Genomic DNA, 19,448 nt, shown 5'->3' with positions numbered 1-19,448 from the left:
ATTTTTTAATTACTTTTTCAATCTCTTCTTTTGTTATAGGTTTATTTAGTTGTTCTACTTCTGTTTGTGTTAGTTTAGGTAGGTAGTGTGTTTCTAGAAATTTGTCCATTTCCTCTAGGTTTTCAAATTTTTAGAGTACAGTTTTTCATAGTATTCTGTTATGATTCTTTTAATTTCAGTTGGGTCTGTTGTGATATTGCCCATCTCATTTCTTATTCAAGTTATTTGCTTCCTCTCCTGTTTTTCTTTTGTCAGTTTGGCCAATGGTTTATCGATTTTTTGATCTTTTCAAAGAACCAGCTTTTCGTCTTGTTAACTCTTTGAATTGTTTTTCTGTTCTGTTTCATTTATTTCTGCTCTAATTTTAATTATTTCCTTTCTTCTGGTGCCCGTGGGCTTCTTTTGCTGCTCCCTTTCTATTTGTTCATCTTGTAGAGTTAATGTTTTGATTTTGGCCCTTTCTTCTTTTTGGATGTGTGTGTTTATTGCTATAAATTGACCTCTGAGCACTGCTTTAGCTATGTCCCAAAGGTACGGGTAGGATGTGTTTTCATTCTCATTTGATTTTGTGAATTTCATTATCCCGTCCTTGATTTCTTCTATAACCCAGCAGTTTTTGAGCAAGGTGTTGTTCAGTTTCCATGTATTTGATTTTTTCCCTTGCTTTTTCTGTTATTGATTTCTACTTCTATGGCTTTATGGTCAGAGAAGATGCTTTGTAATATTTCAGTGTTTTGGAGTTTGCTAAGCTTTGCTTTGTGGCCTAATATGTGGTCTATTCTGGAGAATGTTCCATGTGTGTTGGAAAAGAAAGTATTTTTGGCTGCTCTTGGGTGGAGTGTTCTGTATACATCTGTGAGATCAAATTGGTTGATTTTGGCATTTAGATCTTCCGTATCTTTATTGAGCTTCTTTCTGGATGTTCTGTCCTTCACCGAAAGTGATGTGTTGAAGTCTCCTACTATTATTGTGGAGCTGTCTATTTCTCTTTTCAATGCTGTTAGAGTTTGTGTTACGCATTTTGGAGCCCTGACGTTGGGTGCATAAATATTTATTATGGTTATGTCCTCCTGATGTATTGACCCTTTAATCATTATATAGTGTTCTTCCCTATCCTTTGTTGTGGATTTTACTTTAAAGTCTATTTTTTCAGAGATTAATATCGCCACTCCTGCTCTTTTTGATTGTTGTTTGCTTGATATATATTTTTCCCATCCTTTGAGTTTTAGTTTGTTTGTGTCTTTGAGTCTAAGGTGTGTCTCTTGTAGGCAACAGATAGATAGATCATGTTTCTTAATCCATTCTGTCACTGTCTGTCTCTTTATTGGTACATTTAATCCATTTACATTCAGTTTAATTATTGATAGGTATGAGTTTAGTGCTGTTATTTTGATGTCTTTTTTTGTGTGTGTTGTTGACAGTTTCTTTGTTCCACTTAATTTTCTGTGCTGAGTCATTTTTCTTTATGGGTTTTCTTTTCATCTTTTTCATTTGTTTTTGATTTTGTATTTGCTGAGTCTTTATGTTTTTCTTGTTTTTTATTTTGATGTGTAGGATTGTTAGTTTCTTAGTGGTTACCTTAATATTTACCTGTATTTTTCTAACTTTAAACCAGTGTTTTATTTCTTGATATTGCCTTGATTTCCTCTGCATGTGAAGGTTCTATGACTACATTATTTAGTCCTTCTTTTTTATTTTAACGTTGTCATCTTTTACATATTGACGTCTCTGTTTCCCTGTTTTCAGTGTTTTAGCTTTGATTTATTTTTGTGACTTCCCTATCTGGGTTGATATCTGGTTGTTCTGTCATGTGTTCCAGTCTAGGTTGTTATCTGATGTTATAGATTTTCAAACTGGAGGACTCCCTGTAGTATTTCTTGTAATTTTGGTTTGGTTTTTACAAATTCCTTTAACTTCTGTTTTTCTGGAAATGTCCTAATTTCACCATCATATTTGAGAGACAGTTTTGCTGGATATATAATTCTTTGCTGGCAATTTTTTTCCTTTAAGGCTTGATGTATGTCATCCCATTCCCTTCTTGCCTGCATGGTTTGTGCTGAGTAGTCAGAGCTTAGTCTTACTGACCTTCTTTTGTAGATGACTTTTTGTTTATTCCTAGCTGCTCTTAAAATTCTCTCTTTATCTTTGGTTTTGGTTTTGGCAAGTTTGATTATAATATGTCTTGGTGACTTTCTTTTGGGATCTACCTTGTGTGGGGTTCGATGAGCTTCATGGATAGATATTTTCTTGACTTTCATGATCTCAGGGAAGTTTTCTGCCAACAAATCTTAAACAATTCTGTCTGTATTTTCTGTTAATCCTCCCCTCTTCTGGTACTCCAGTCACTTGTAGGCTATTCCTTTTGATAGAGTCCCACATAATTCTTATGGTTTCTTCATTTTTTAAAACTCTTTTCTCTGATTTTTCCTCCAATAAATTGGTGTCAATTGCTTTATCTTGAACCTCACTAATTGTGACTTTCATTGCCTCAGTTCTGTTCCTGTGACTTTCTGTTGAGTTGTCTAAATCTGCAATTTTATTGTTAATCTTTTGGATTTCTGTTTGCTGTCTCTCTGTGGATTCTTACAGCCTGTTACATTTGTCATTATGGTATTGTATAACCTTCTTAAGTTCCTCTGTTGCTTTGTATGCCTGTTCCTTGGCTTGTTACTGCATTTTGGCTCATCTTCCTGATCTTTGAAGAGCTCTGTATCTTAATCTTTTGAATTCTACCTCTCGTAATTCCAAGACCTTCTCTTACTCTGGGAGGTTTCTTAGTTCTTTGTTTTGGTCGCTTGCTGAAGCCCTCATCGTCTGCCTCTTTCTGTGATTTGATATTGACTGTTGTCTCCGAGCCATCAAGAAGTTATTTATTTATTTTATGTTTGCTTACTGTGTCCTAGCTTCTTATTTTGTTTTGTTTTGATATGCCCAAATAGGCTGGTCGTGTGAGCTATTTTGATGATTCTTTTGAAGGTCTCATGTCCTGTCACCAGATAGTAAAAGAGCTCTTACTAGGTATGTGAGCCCAGGAGTCCATTTACTTTTTGTGTATGGATTCAGCTCGGGTGTACAGGCCGTTGGTCACAGTGTGTGGTGCAGGCTTTCACTTACAATCCTAGACGGGCAGGGCTACGTAGGCAGATTGGAGTAGGCACAGGTATCTGGCTGCAGCGGGGGGTTATGTGCTATGCAAGGTAGGGGGCTGATGGCTTCCACTGAGTGCCTGGGTGGAAGGTGTGTCCCTGTTCCTAGAGTGCCTGGGTGGGTGGGTTTTGTAGCTGGACTTTGGGCACCCAGTGCTGTTGGCTGTAAGGAATGGGAGGCACCAGTTATTCTTGGACCCCTGTTGCGGGTGGCTAGCTGAAGTGGGTGAAGCCATCAGTTGTCAGGCCCCTGATGTGGGTAGGTGAGGATCAAATATCACGAATATGCCACTTCCCTGTAGCTATTGCAGTTGAAAATAAGCTTCAGATATATTCCCTGTTGTACTGTGCTAATGAGGGCCTATGCTGCTGAAATGGGCCCACGCAGGTCTAGGTAGGGGTGAAAGGCATTCAGAGTCCGTGAACCCCTGTGCCTGTGCCTAGGCAAAGGGCTGTGCCTGCCCTGAGTTCCCAGCGTAGGGGAGCTGGGAGATTATTTTTTCTTGTTTGTTAATTTGTTCCCTCTCCACAGCCAGAAGAATGGCTTGGGGCATGGGACGGGTCCCACTTCTGGCCCAGGGTACGAAGCACCTGGGAAACTTCCAGACTGGAGCAGGGTGGAGAGGGGGCTGGTAAATGGGAGAGAGGCACTTCCCAGAGTGGGGAAGGGTTTTTTTGATCCCGTGCGTGGTAGGTTAGATGCTTGCACTTAACCTTCGCAGATTCAGCGCTGCTTTCCCCTGGTTCCAAGGCTCTCCGCTGCTCTGTTTTTCAGAGTGTGGATAACGCATCCTGAGTGCTACTGCTTGCCTCAGCTCTGGTGCGCAGGCCAATCCAGCCTGCGGGGTGCCAGCCAGGTCAGGTCTGGCAAATCCTTGCTGCTTCTGAACTGTCTCTCCCTCCCCCTGCCACTCAGTCTGACTCCTCAACTTTGTCCTTGATGTTCGGGGCTCCTAGATTGTCATATATAATCGATTCACTTGTTTTTTGGGTCTTTGTTGTAAGAGGGACCACAGGAAGCATCTGACTTTTCTGCCATCTTGGCCCCACCTCCTGAAAGACTAAGTTTTTGATGTCTGCAGCTCTCACAGCTATGTGGACCCACTGACTCTTACCTGTACATGCCCATAACCCATAGAAGGCCTGGCTTGTTGCTCACCCTCATCACCTGTCTGCCACCTGAACTAGTGAGGGCGTATCTACCTTGTGGCTGAGTCTACCTGAGGATGATAGGGTCGGCTTCTATTCAGGCATTTCTTATCGAAACAATAACTTATTCAGATTAAACTGGGCCTGAAGCCTAAGCTATTACTTGAGGATAGCTTGTTAGGGATGATACTGATATAGCTATAGTTGTGAGGTTAGTTTAACCATCAATTCTGCCTTTGTGTAAAATGTTAGCAGTTCAGTTTGCATGTACCTGTATGTGTTTAAAGACTCTGATTTTGTGATAGATATTGAAAGGCACTATGGATGCCTTTGAAGGAGACTCAGCCATCGCTTATTAGGACTTTACTGTGACTTGTTTATTAGCAGAAATATTTTTTTCCGTTTCTTGTTTTGTATTTTTCTTCCTCCCTATTTCTACCCTGTCACCTCCCTGCCTCGCCCCACAACACTCAGTGGGCTGCACAGTGTCATGTATCTCCATTGCCTTTCCTCCCTGTGCTCTGCCTGTGGCCCCTTTTTTCTCCTCGTGCACCTCTATGCTGCATTCTGGTCTCCATGGCCTTTGCATACAGATAAAACAAAACAAAACGAAAGCAGTTGCCCATCAAGTCAGCTGTGACTCATGGTGACCCCACATGCATCAGAGTAGAACTGTGCTCCATAGGGTTTTCAGTGGCTGATTTTTCAAGTAGATCTCCAGGCCTTTCTTACGAGGCACCTCTGAGTAGACTCAAACCTCCGAGGTTTTCAGTTAGCAGCTGAGCATGTTAACTGCACTACCCAGGGACCCTGTGGCCTTTGCCCTTTGCATAGTGTAACTATTCGACACTTCAGAAATCTTGCTGTTTGGGTGCTATTTGACTTCTGAGCAGTTGTAATTAGGAAGAAAATCTCCCCATAAAACATGTTTCCTTCTTTTATATTTCCTAGCTGCTTGTCTTGAAATGGACATTGTCTTTGACATACACATAATTTTGTAACATGGTCTCTAGTGATATTGTCTGCGAGGGGTATCTCAGAAAAGGGAGAACAAATTGTGCTCACATTTAAAGAATCATCTGTAAGACCCCTCAGTCTGTAATTATGAAGGCTGGTTTATGATTTGCTGGTTGCACTGCTGTTTATAGAGCCTGTCATTGCACAAGACTGTCTGTGCCTTGGGCTGCGGATCTTGTTGCTTGTCGCTGCCACTGTCGGGAGAGCAGATTTCACTGCTCCTGTTTCTCAGGCAGCTTCCCTCACTTGCCCTCCTTTGCCTTGAATGGGGCTTCATATTCCTTTGGTCACTCTTTCTACTCCCCTCTTCACTTCTTCATATGGCTGCTGCTTCTGTATCCTCTTGCTACCTGTTTTTGGTGTATATACTCTCCAGTGTTTTGTTGTTACTCTCATTTTTTTTTCGTACTGATGGATTTGCTTTCCTCTATAAAGTTTATTGCTGAATCTTTCCTGTCATTGCACGTTAAATATGGCTCACCAGTGTGATAGATGGCACTCTTTAGGAAACTAGATTTCATGTTGGCTGCAGGTCAGCTTCCCAGGAAAATAGACTTTGAGATGGAGATTATGTACAGAGGATTTATTGGGGAAGTGCTCTCAGGAACAATGTCTGAAAGGGAGTGAGGGAAGCAGGATTAGGCAGAGGGAGAAGTTGTACTGTAATGCATTTGCAACAGATGTTTCAGGGGATCCCACCAGAAGTTCTGGATCTGGGTGGCCCTTCAGAGTTGTCACTCATTGAAGCAATCATGTCCCTCCCTTATTGATTAGTCCTTGACCCCGTGTTAAAGGGCGTGACCCTGGGCCTAGCAGTTAGCTTTTAGGCTAAGAGCAATTCCAGGAGAGGGATTAGCTGAAAGCTGTCAGCTAGCTGCCTCCCCTCTCAGCAGCTGAGGGAATGAGTGCCTGGGTGACACAGCAGGAACCTGGGCAGTGCCCCACAGCATCCACTAAAGTGTTCTTCTCATAGTTTTGCATATAGTGGATGCAATTTCTACCCTATTTTTAACACGAATGCAATGTGAATACCGTATTCTGAGAATCTTTTAAAAGCATATTTATTTTCTTGTTATGGTTTATTTTGGTTAAAAACATGGAGTTAATGAGTACAGCCTTAAGAAAAAAGAGGATGGTCCAGTTTCAGCAGAATAAGGCCTGCATTACTAACTGCCACTGCCCATAGGATTCAGTGTCATGCTGTGCTGAACCTAAAGCAGAGGATGGGAAGGATGAAGAGTTCAAACCTATTGTACCAAAAGCAGAGGCATTGATAAATTGGTACAAGCGTGGTAGATATAGTCCAATATAGAAAATTATGAGAGAATAGATGTAATCATTATTAGAAAACTAATGCATGTGCATCCTTTGGTAGTGCCACCTATGTGGTTGACAAAACAACATAACAGATGTTGTTTAATCTGCCTATGCAGTTACAAACAGATGGAGTAGACATGGCTGCCAGAGGGAAATTAGACTGACCTTCTATTTCACAGACGAGGTTGTTGACTGAGAACACAGATCAGCAGACCAAAACACCAAGTCAGAATTACTCTTCAGTCTGTGACAGGAGCAGAGTGCCCAGGGCTGTACAGGATACTCTAGAGTGGGGGTTGGCAGTTTTTCTGTAAAGGGGCAGATAGTAAATATTTTTTGCTTTGTGGGCCATACAGACACTGTTGTAACTACTCAACTCTGTTGTTACAACATACGAAAGTAGCCATAGACAATACATAGATGAATGAAAGTGGCTGTGTTTTAGTAAAACTTGACAGGGACAGAGGGTGAGTCACATTTGGCCTGGGGGCCAAAGTTTGCTGATCCCTGATATAGAGCACAGGTCAGACTGCCAGTCTGCCAGTCCGAGAGCAGATACTAAGTCTTAGGAAAACTTCTAAGTGTTGGTTTTCTTACCTGTAAAATGGGTATAAAAATAGTATTTTGGAGTGAGAATATTACAAGAAATAAAATGAGATAATTCATGCACATAGGAAGTGCTTCATAAATAGAAATTAATAGTATTATTTATGGAATGGGAAAGGATAAGGAGTCCCCGGGTTGTGTAAACGGTTAACACACTTGGCTGCTAATCCAAAGATTAGAGATTCAAGTGTACCCACAGGCCCCTTGAAAGAAAGTCCTAGCCATCTACCTCTGAAAAATCAGCCATTGAAAACCTTATAGAACACAGTTCTACTCTGATACACATGGGTCGTCATGAGTTGGAGCTGACTCCATGGGAGTTGGTGGTGGTGGTGGGTAGTGGAAGGGATAAGAAAGAGTTGAATGGAGTTAACAGTATTTGAAGAGTGTTGGATAAATGGGGCTTAAACTATGTTTGACTATGTAGTAAGATGTTTTAATGGAATTCTTTGTCTCAGTTTTTTCTGAGGCTCCAAGATGCGTAGGATCACATTGCCAGAGCCAGGTGCTAGGTCCCTCTGCAGGACTTTTTCACCGGCTCTGTGGTGTTCACCAATATCTGTGTTCTCTTCCTCTGGGCACAGAGCCTGACTACATTTTTTTTTTTTTTAGCTTCCCTTGCAGTTAGGTGATGGCTATGTGACAGTTCTAGTTAATGAAATGTAGGGAGAAGAGATATGTGCCATTTACAGGCCTGGCCTATTAAAACTCTTCTCACACAATCCTGATTCTTTTTCCATAAACCAGCACAGTGGAGAGCACATTGAGGACCCAAAGAGCCATAAATTGAAAGGTGCCTGGTGCCCTAAATGACAGTGTGGAGCAGAGTACCTCTCCCACTCACTGACTCGTGGTGACTCTTCCATGAGCGAGGCATAAACTTTGTGTTAAGCTACTGAGGTTTTGTTGTTGCTTATTATAGCAGTTAGCCTACCCTGACAGTTATAGTCACCCATCGTCATTCTTAGGCTATAATGAAAAAGGCTAAGGATTCAGCTATGAGAGGTTATTGTTGTTGTTAGGTGCCGCTGATCCATTTCTGACCCATAGTGACCCCATGTGACAGAGTAAAACGGCCATGTAGGGTTTTCTAGGCTGTAATCTTTATGGGAGCAGACTTCCAGGTCTTTCTGCTGTGGAGTCACTGGGTGAGTTCAAACCACCAACCTTTCGGTTAGCAGCCGAACGCTTAACCATTGGGCCACTGGGGCTCCTTTATGAGAGGTTAGAGCAGTTCTATTCAATAGAATTTTCTGTAATAATGGAAATGTTTTATCTGCATCATCCAATACAGTAACCACTAGCTACATGTCATATCGAGCACTTGAAATGTGGTTAGTAAGACTGAGGAATGGAATTTTTAATTTAATTTTAATTAATTAAAATTTAAATGTAAATAGCTACATGTACTTACTAGCTAATCTATTGGACAGCTCAGGGTTAGAGATTGGAAAATTTCTTAGCGGTGCCCTGAGCCCCACCCCTAGCCCTCTTATGCCTAGTGAGAGTGACTTTAAGGAGACCACTGTGAAGCTTGACTTGCATCCTCAGAGTCTGCATGCCAAGGCTGATTGCCAGACCCATGTGTGATAATTCCAAAGGACCAGAGGCTGTGGCTGTCTGGCTGCTCTACTGATGGAGTGAGCAGTGGTGGCTGCATTGGGAACAGCCTGCTCTCCCAGAATTTCTTGGAACAAAAGATATGTAAGTATTTCTTATGGCTGTCTTGGGAGAAGGAGCCTGGAGTCATTTAAACCCTGTCCAAGAGGAAACCAGGAGAAGTGATATGACCTCATTGAAATCACATTGTTTTGTGACTAGAAATGGCTAGAGGACTCTGTAATTATGAGAATGACCAGAAAAATTACAGAATCTACCCAAAACTTTATGAAGGGTTGGGAGATAATAAACCCTTCGTAATGGGTTTGACAGGACAGCCAGGAGAAGGAATGAGTACTTGTTTCCTGAGTGTACTCTGGGATCCTTGCTTGGGTTAGTTTAACAGTTATAATTAAAAAGCACTTTAAGCTCCTGAAAGGAGAAGATGGTATATCTCAAGTAGTTGCAGCCTTAAAGTCTTCCTTTGTTCTTTCTCCCACCCCCACCCGTGGAGCCCGTATTTATGTCTTAGATTCATTTGGGCACAGAAACAGAGACCTACTGTATTTTAGATATGTTGTAAGGATGCATATGTAATTTAATGGAAATCTGAGAAAAAGGTCTATATTAGGGTCTGGCTTCACAGAGATAAGAGTTGGAAGTTGGTATGGATTCAAGGACTCACTCCCTGCTGTAGTGAGATGCCATCAGTATGACTCAGTTCTACTCCACTGGCTGATTGTTTTCCTTTTGCTCCCCTCACTTATGGTGTCTGTTCCCTGCTACCCTTGGCCCACACAAGGCCCACACATATAAAGTTTGAAAAGTACTGGTCAACAGAATGATTTTTTTTTTTTTTTAGTTCCAGCTTCCATGCTAAGTGGCCCAGGGTCTCGGTATTGCTCCATCAAACTCTCAAGAAAGGCAGTCTGGTAGACTGAACCCAAGTGTCCAGATCCAACAACCACGACCAGAGGGGTGGGGCACCATGATGCAAAAGATGCTCCCACAGGCTGCAGGGGCTGTAAGTGGGACGTTATGTCTAAGAAGGGAATGATTGACATCAGTAATGGATGTTAAAAGATTTCCATGTATACAACTGCGTTTCTGTTATAATTCATTTTCAGTTTAAAAAACCATCAAGGCTGTATGACTTGCCCATTAGAACTTTTGAGCACTTGAACTGATAACCAGTTGATATGAAAGAAACTATATTACCAACCTGTGAGACTGCATCTAAAATAAATGTACACTTTCTTAGACTTTTCAAAGATTAACAGCAGACTTTTTGTTGTCATCGTATCTCCGGGAACCAGTCATCTATATCAAATAATGATTAATTATTAGAAAATAAACCAAACCAAACCCATTGCCGTCAAGTCGATTCCAACTTGTTGTGACCCCATGTGTTACAGAGTAAAACTGTTCTGTAGGGTTTTCCTCTCGGTGGTACAAATGGTTTGAAAGCTACTAACCTAAAGGTTGGCAGTTCATACCCACCTAGTGGTGCTGCAAAAGAAAGACCTGGTGACTTGCTTCTAGAAAGATTGTAGCCAAGAAAACCCTATGGAACAGTTCTACTGTGTGACACATGGGGTCGCCATGATTTGGAATCGACTCTATGGCGACAGGTTTGGTTTTTGATTTGGTTTAATCTTTACAGAAGCAGTTCACCAGGCCTTTCTTCCGCAGAGCTACCATGTGTGCTAAAGCCACCAACCTTTAGGTTAGCACCCTGTCACCAACTGCTTGCACCACCAGGGATCGTGATTAGAAAATAAACTCGTACTCATTGCTGTCGAGCCAATTCCAGCTCACAGTGACTCTATCAGAAAACAGACTTTTTAAAATGTAATATTTTGCCTCTATCCCTTATTTGTCAGGTAATACATTCTCTCTGAAAACAGAGAGGTAACTGTGGACACATTGTTTCCTTTATCCAGTTGATAGAATGGCTTCCCCAGCCAGTCTTTTTAATACAGGATTGTTAAAGCCACAAAGGGCTAAATTGCTCTAATCCTCAGGATCCTCCTTTTTACAGCACAATTACAATAAATAAATAAACCAAACCTGTTGCCATTGAGTTGATTCCGACTCTTAGTGGCCCTACAGCACAATGGGATACATAATATGACAAGAATCACTCACTAACCACACAGTAAAGGTGTGGACCTGGTATTAGTTAGAGCAGGGATTCTTAAAGAGTTAGTCGTCAGCATCACCTGAGGACTTGTTGGAAATGTAAATTCTCGGGCTCCACTCCGGACCCACTGGATTAGAAACTCGAGGATGAAGCCAGCAATATGTGTTTTACTAAGCCCCCAGGTGATTCCGATGCCCCCTAAAGTTTTATAATTATTGAATTAGGGCAATACAAACTGCTATAGCAAATAAACACTTCAGTGTATAATGGTTCAGTGGCTCAAACAAAATAGAAGCACATTTGTTGCCCCTTTAAAAGTACAGGTGGGGGAACAGGTTGGCAGAGTAGCCGCTTACATGCAGTTATTCAGGGATCCAGGCTGATGGAGGCAATGCGATCTTCAATACGTGGCTTTCAAGGTTGCTCTGAGGATCATCCCAGCCAAAAGGAGAAAAGAGCATGGAGAAATAAGTGGCTGTGGGAAATTTTACGGGCTAAATCCAGAAGTGACATAAATCACATGTGCCCACATTCCATTGGCTAGATTTCAGCCACATGGCTTACCTAACTGCAAGGTAGGCTGGGAAATGTAGTGTAGCTTCTACCCAAGAAGAGGCAAACATGGATTTTGATGAACACCTAGCAGTCTTTCTGCCACAAACTCCTTATGGAAATTTCTGAGATTTTCTGTATTCTAGACCAGGAGTTCTTTAAAACTTATTTTTTGCCATAAATCCCTTTCTTAGTCTGGTGAAGCCCATGGAGCTTTTCTTAAAATACTTTTAAATGCATAGAATAAAATATGTAGAATTAGAAAGAAAGCCAGTTATACTGATACATAGTTATAAATTATTAAAAACATTTTTGATTGCAATATATGTACTATCTTAAAGTATTAAATAACAAAACCTAATGGCAGTTTACTAACTACTGGAATTTCAAAAAGGAGCCCTGGTGGCACAGTGGTTAAGTTCAGGAGTTCAAAGCCACCAGCTGTTCCATAGGAGAAATATGTGACAGTCCACTTCTGTAAAGATTACAGCCTTGGAAACTCTATGGGGCAGTTCTGCTCTGTCCTATAGGGTCACTATGAGTTGGAATTGACTCCGTGGCAGTGGGTTTTGGTTAGGTGATCTCAAAATAGTGATGAACGTAAATGGTGTATCAAGATATCTGCAGCCAGTTGCTAACCAATGTCATAAAACGATGTGTGTACTACTGTTTCATGAGAAACTATTTGTTCTGTAAGCCTTCACCTGAAGTACAATTAAAAAAAACAAAAGCTATCTGCAGCCACTGTAATTTAATGTTAAAATTTATGTGATTTCTTTTAGTAGCAAAACTCACAGGTACTGATAATAATATCTGTTTTGTGGTCTACATTCATAACTGAAGGATACGCTAAATTTCAGTTAGAGGTTAGTGAAAATAAAGACAAAATCTTTCCCCATCCAAGTTCGTTGACTGCTTTCTCCATGACCTCACATTTTATCCATGGATCCAAGTACTTCTGCTATACACCTTTTTTCTAGCCTGGAAGGAGTGGAATTATAAAGTTTTTACAGGGTATTATATGTGTTATAAACATAAGTTTATTGAGCTTCATATTATTTGTATACGGTAAGTTTATATCTTGAACACCTATATATGTTGGTTTTTCAAGTGTATCAATAACAAAAATACTTCAGTATAAATGGTCAGTGATTCAATGCGATAAGTTTTTGATGTGTTCACATGCTTCCTCGTAAAAATGATGGTAGTTTGAGCTTTTACTGTACAACAGTAATTCTTACTTGAAAGTGTTATTTTTTTCAGTTTCTACCTCATTTATCTAAATTGTTTATAGACTTTTTCGTATTTTAATCAGTCAACATATATTCCTGAACCTTGATGTCCAACCCTGTGCTAGACACTAAGGGGAAAAGAATATGTGTAGAAAATTAACTTTAAATGCATTACTCTCTTATAATCTCTTTGCCTAAGAGCAGAGTGGTGAAGGGCACAAGCTTGGAGTTTGATAGACCTGGGTTCTAATCTGGGCTTTTCCAATTGCAAGTTTTTGCCCGTAGTTAAGTTACTTGACACCGATAAGCTTCAGTTTGCTTATCTGTGAGGTGAGTATACACCCACTCCTCACTTACAGACATGGTTGGTTTCTAAAGACCGGGTTGTTATGTAAAAATTGGCATTATACGAAAAAGGAGGATGACTACATCATTCCATAACTGCCAAACCACTGAGAATCACGGCCCAGCCAAGTTAACACATAACCTTTACCATCACAGCCAGCGTTACTCTTGCCTTGTACCTTGGCATTTGTTACTGCCAGATCTATGTCATTAATACACAAAATAATTGGATAGTAGATTTTTTACTGTTGTTGTAAATGTGAAATGTCGGATAACGAGATAGTAAGTGAGGAGTAGGTATAACAGGCTTAGCACCTAAATGGTGCTCAGTAAATTATTGTTATTAATACTGCCTCCCTTTGTATGCTAGCTACATAGCCAAACAGCCCTGTTAAGTCTAAGTATCCCACCCCCGAGGAAATTGGCCAGCCATGTGAAAGCACAACTGAAAGAGTATGCAATGGGGTTCTTTGTTTAAAAGCAACAGAATCTGACTCTGACTTAAACCAAAAGATAAGTTATTACAAATATATAGTAGAACTTAAAATCAGTGTAAAGACTTGGGTGTCTGATTAGGCAGCTTCAGGTCTTTGGTGCAACCACTAGAACTAATAAAGTCCTACTTCTTTTTTTTCATTCTTTACACCCCTCTATTTAATAATTAAAGTCTAAGGAGAGAGACTTTAATTGATTGAGTTTTGGCCATGCCCCTACCTCGAGCAGGCTGTGTTGCACCTTGACTTTACTATGTATCAAGACTGCATATCTTGAGAAGTTATTAGCCAAAAGGTGCTGCTAGGATGAGATGGGCTAAAAATGGCAGAAGTCCACTACAAAGGGATTTTCAAGTATTTATCACTTACTGGTTAAAGGATGTCCAGGCAAGATCAAGTGAATACAGAGAGAAATGGGCTTTATACTGACATTATCAAATCGTGTTGATTTAATACCCGTAAGAGCTTACAAGAAGGAGCCCCGGTGGCTTAGTGGTTAAGCATTCAGCTGGTAACCAAAAGGTCGGTAGTTTGAACCCGCCAGCTGCTCCAGGGGAGAAAGATGTAGCAGTCTGCTTCTGCAAAGATTACAGCCTTGGAAATCCTATGGTGCAGTTCTACTCTGACCTGTAGGTCACTATGAGTTGGAATTGACTTGATAGCAATGGGTTTGGAAGAGCTTATAGTACCACCTACTGTTTTAAAATAAAATTTCTTCCTGTTAAAAATCATGGCTTTTTTTTTTTTTTTTTTTTAAATAGTGTTTGGGACAAACAAGTGTGATAAACCAAGCACCTGTAATTCTCTGTAGTGATTTAGGGAAATAAAAAAGTTGACCGCACAGTGATGATTCCGTGTTATTTATAGTGTCTATAACCATAGCTCAGAACTGTTGACGTTTGAATTGCTGCTGTAACATCTAGGAAGTAAGTGAAATAGTAATAATAGTAATGATAATTTATTGATTACTTTTCGTGTGCTGTGTACTTGTCTGAGTACCTGCTGTGGATTATCTCAATTTAATACCACCACAACTCCCCAAGACAGGTATTGTTATATGCAGTTGACAAATGAAGAAACTAAGGCATAGAGAAACAACTTGGCCAAGATCATATAACTAGTAAGTGATAGAGCTGGTATTTGAGCCCAGATAGATTGACTTACTGGAGAGAGTGAATGCCTGGGATTCTCTCGAGCAAAGAACTCTCCCCTAATGATCGGGGTGGTTGGTATCTCTGGCAGTGCTTTAACACGTGTCTGTCAGCAAGGCACACTTGCAGTGTGATTTCCTTTCCTTTTTACATCTGATTAATAACACACTTTTGTCTTTAAGAATGTGTTTTAATCATACAAGGATATGTATAATCATAGCCCACACTTTCATACCATTCTGTACGAGGCACTATTCTAGGTACTTTATATACATTAATTCATTGTCTATTGTCAAAACTATTTTTAATCCCTATTTTACAGATGAGGAAATAGTTAAATATCCAATATCACACAACTAAGAAGTAACAGAGGCAGGATTTGAACTCAGATAGTTTGGCTGCAGAGGCTGTGCACTATACTATACCCAAAACCAAACCCACTGCCTTCAAGTCGATTCTAACTCATAGCAATCCCGTAGGGTTTCTGAGGCTGTAAATTTCTGTGGAAGCAGACTGCCACATCTTTCTCCCACGGAGCTGCTAGTGGTTTCAAACCACCGACCTTTCAGTTGTTAGTAGATCACTTTAACCACTGTGCCACCAGGGCTCCTTGTGCACTATGCTATTGTGCTTATAAAAAGTCTTTAAAAAATACAAGTGGTATTTGGATATAACAGAAATCATGGCGGCATCCATGGTGGTGCTCAGATCTGGTAAAAAATGTGAAGATGGAATGCAAATGACTGAAGTTTGTGAAAGACTGATTTAAGTTGTTTCAAATTTTTACTTTTAAATAATGCTACATTAAATAGCTTTATTTATGCCTTCTTGGGTTCACTTGGTGGAATTTCTCTAGGGTTGATACAAGGATGTGAATTTACTAGGTTACTGCTCTCCAGAGTGGCTATACCAACATATTTTTATCCTTTTTTTTTTTTTTCTTTTTGTCACTTTAAGGAAGTTTTACGTAGCTTTTTTCCTACGTATTTCCAGAATCTGTAGATCACTGAGGACTAATTGTAATAATGCAAGTTAAGTAAAATTCAATTGCTTATTACTCATAGAGAGCTAGAATCTACATTCTTACCAAAGAAATATACTCGACTCATCCCACTATTGCAGTAGCTAGTATATTGTCAAATAATTGGTTACTTCTACCGGTACACATTTCTGAACCAGAAAGAATGCGGAGTTATGGGTGTTAGTGCCATCTGGTGGTTAGACTACAGGGCCTTCTTTCGAGGTTTTCAATCTTTAAAGTGCACAAAAATGAGGAACTTGTTAAAAATGACATTCTCGGCCCCACCTGCAGAAGGAAGGGGTGTTCGTGTGGGTTGTCCAGGTGCTTGCATATTTAAAAAGCAGCTCGTGTGGCTGTTGTTTCTGACGTGTTTGATCCAAACCCTGCATATAAAAAGAACATGGCTTAGCAATGGGCTCAGCTCGCTCTCCTTAATCCTCTTCTCCAGCAGCTGCTGTCGTACCTCTTGGATTATGTGGGAGCTGTGAGGATTTTCTGAGACTATTTTGGGTTGAAGAGGATCCAGCTGAGTTTACACACGGAAGGGATGGGAACAGGCTGATGTGCGTGAGAGAGAGAAGAGAGAACCCGAACCGTCATCTCAGTTTTGCTACGTTTATTTGCGTTTCCTCCTTACTGCTTTCTTTTGACCGGGGTGCTACTTTTGACTCTGTGGTCTCCCCATACTTTTGTTTTTTCTCCCCGTCTTCATATTCCTCAGCCTGGTGTACAGGGTCTCCTCCATAATCAGACTCCAGCCCATTTTCCAGGCCCCTTCCATGTGAATCCCTTGCACATATATTTATTTTTCGGTATCCCACAGAATCATGCCTTTTCTCATACCGTGACTTCTCCTGAAATTCTTACTCGCCATTCTTTACCAAAAACTTTTAAGCTTTTTATAAATCTTTTCAAATTCCAAAGCCCCAAATCCTCAAAGACACCCCCCTGGAGCATTTAACATCCCTCCCCGTCTAATTTCCCACCATACATCACACTTAGCCTGTATCCTCCTCCTGGCACCTCATCACATAAAGTTTCTTATTATTAAATCAATATGCCATCCATCCATCTATCATTTTACTTATTCATTCATTCCTTATGTTGTTTCCCTTGCTTGGAGTATAAAGTCTACTAGTTCTTCAAGTGCCACCCACTCAACTAAGCCAAATATAGATTAGTCTTGGCTTCACTCATTGATTTTTACCGAATAAATATACTCAACTCACCCCACTATTACAGTAGCTAGTATATTGTTGAATAATTGGTTAATTCTCTGTGCTAACACTGAGTCCCGAACTGCCCACTTTAACCTTTGGTTACACATTCCCATGTGTTCATGAACTCTGTGTTAGGCTTCTGCTCTTCAGTAAATTGAAAGCTACATGAGGACAGAGACTGTTTTGCATAATTCTTTGATATTTCCCAAAGTCTTTTGCACATTCCCAAATGCATAATATGGCTTAGTTGAAGTTGTTTCTGTTGTGTAATGAGTTGTCCTTATTTTGCCTTACTCTGAAAGAGAATGAAAATTATTAGCATTTTATTAAGCATCTACGATATTACCAGATGGAGTCCCTAAGTGGTTACCGTGCTCACTGCTAACCAAAAAGTCGGTTCTTCTGAGGCCCAGAGGCACCTCAGAAGAAAGTCTTGGCAATCTACTTCCAAAAAATCAGCCATTGAAAACCCTAAGGGGCACAGTTCTACTCTGACGCACATGGGATCACTGTGCGTTGGAATTAACTCAACAGCAACTGTTCTTTTTTTGTTTTGTTAGATACCGTGCTTGAAATTTTACATATATTACCTTATTTAAAACTTAAAAAGCCTGATGAGTAGAATGTTATACATTTTACAGATTAGAACATTTGGAGTGAGAAATGCTTAATAAATTGCATAGCTACAACTAACAGGTCATAATTTGTACCCAGGCCCATCTGGCTCCAAAGCTTATATACCCTTTACGCCATCACACTGTCTCCATTTTAGTTTTAGATCTTCCTTTATGGTGTTTTATAATAATGCTTTGCATTCTTGCTTTCTTTCCTTCATAAAGAGTCTGCTCTCAGGAATGTAGAGTGGTACTTTACCCTGGAATGATATTCAACCCTGCTGTCTATACCCTGCTTCATACCTAAGTGGAAATACCCTTCTTCATACGCGGTCTGCTTTATATTTAACTAAAGCAGTATGCCCACCTGCCTTTTTTCAGGCCTGGATTTTTATGGATTAAAACATTTCTTAATGTGGAATAACTCTGAGCCCCAGAGCACGGAGGTGCTATTTAGAACACTTGTAGACAAATCTTGGCTGCATGTCGAGCCTCCTTCTACAGGCTCACTTTGGGAATGTGAATGATCTCATTGAGCATGGTCACTTTTGGAGCTCTTTGTATAACTAGCCGCAGAGAACTTCCAGACTGAATACAAACCTGGATTTGTTCGGTTGTGTCTTCTGTCACAGGGATTCAGAGCAAGCCCTCGGCATATTAGAAGACGAGCTGCAGCGGCTGCAGCTGCCCGCCTGGAAGAAGCAAAGCCCCTTGTGGAAGTTCACCACCAGAGTGAGCAAGAAAATGCAGTGAGGAAACGAAGAATCAAGAGAAGTAGCCGAGTGCAGCCAGAATTTTATCACTCTGTTCAAGGTGCTTCAACCAGAAGGCCTGTAAGTAGAGATGGTCTTTTATAAAGATATTAAATACATTGTAAAATAGTGTGGTCATGTGCTTAATTTAAAAAAATTATCAGATGAGTTTTAAACTATCAGGTTGTTTCTTATCCTGTTTTTATCCCCAATAAGCGGCAGTTTACTCACAAGGAAATGTGGTTTCACAGCAGGCGCTGGAGCAGATAGTTCCTGAAGAGGCCGGAGTTAGTCACTGTCAGGCAGACTGTTATAAAAGCTGGTGAATTCCGAGCAAGAATGGAGCTGGGATCTTGAAGGAGGATAGGAGCCGTGGGGTCAGTAAGCTGAGATGTGGTAAAGATAAGATCAGAGTTGAAGAGGGGCAACCAAAAAACCAGGATTAGGATAGGAGATGCAGTGGAGGGCAAGCTGGGGCTGGAGTCAGAGGTGGTAGCTGGATCTCTCCAGGAGGCTCTTGGACGGTAGGGTCTGGGCTTCTTTTGGCATTCAGCCCAGGGTGGCTCTTTAAGCATCTCGGCCTTCTCAGCTGGGGCCTTTAGTTATAGGTAGCTGTGTTTCCTTTTCTAACCAAGTGCCCTGTGTCTCTGTTGGCTGTAGCACTGCCTTTCCTAAGAAATTTGGGGCCTAACTGGGTCTCCACCTCCTTCTTGCTTCCTGAGCACATTGTTTTATGTCCTCTGATTTTTTTTCTTGATTGTTGTTCTGACGCATGGACTTTTTACCAAGGCACGGTGACCTGCATAGAATAAATGCTCAGTATATGGTAGCTCCTTCCTTTCCTCTACTTTTCCTCAACTGTAAGCTCTTTGAGGGCCCTATCATCTGGTCTAGAACATCTCTTAGCGTCTAGCCACTTAATGCAATTTGTCAAATGAGTGATTGATATTTATACATGAAAATGTAGCTTATGAAATGAGTGGTATAGGTAGTCAGCACTATAGATATTCAGAGGATGGAAAGGTATTATCTTTCTTCAAATAGCGTGGTCAGGGGATACCACTTTCTGGAAGAGTGGGACTGACTTGGG

General features: G+C 40.7%; 1 protein-coding gene across 1 annotated transcript in view; it reads left to right on the top strand.

Moving 5' to 3' along the window:
- Positions 1–19,448, top strand: part of DST (dystonin) — a 515,142-nt gene that overhangs the window by 61,424 nt on the left and 434,270 nt on the right. Inside the window, exon 3 of the mRNA XM_012558529.2 lies at positions 18,239–18,439. Coding sequence (XP_012413983.1) covers positions 18,239–18,439 — 201 coding nt within the window. The remainder of the gene's footprint in view (positions 1–18,238; positions 18,440–19,448) is intronic.

Source organism: Trichechus manatus, unplaced genomic scaffold (assembly GCF_000243295.1).
Source record: "Trichechus manatus latirostris isolate Lorelei unplaced genomic scaffold, TriManLat1.0 scaffold00172, whole genome shotgun sequence".
NCBI lineage: Eukaryota > Metazoa > Chordata > Mammalia > Sirenia > Trichechidae > Trichechus > Trichechus manatus.
This window is presented reverse-complemented; position numbering and strand designations above follow the sequence as displayed.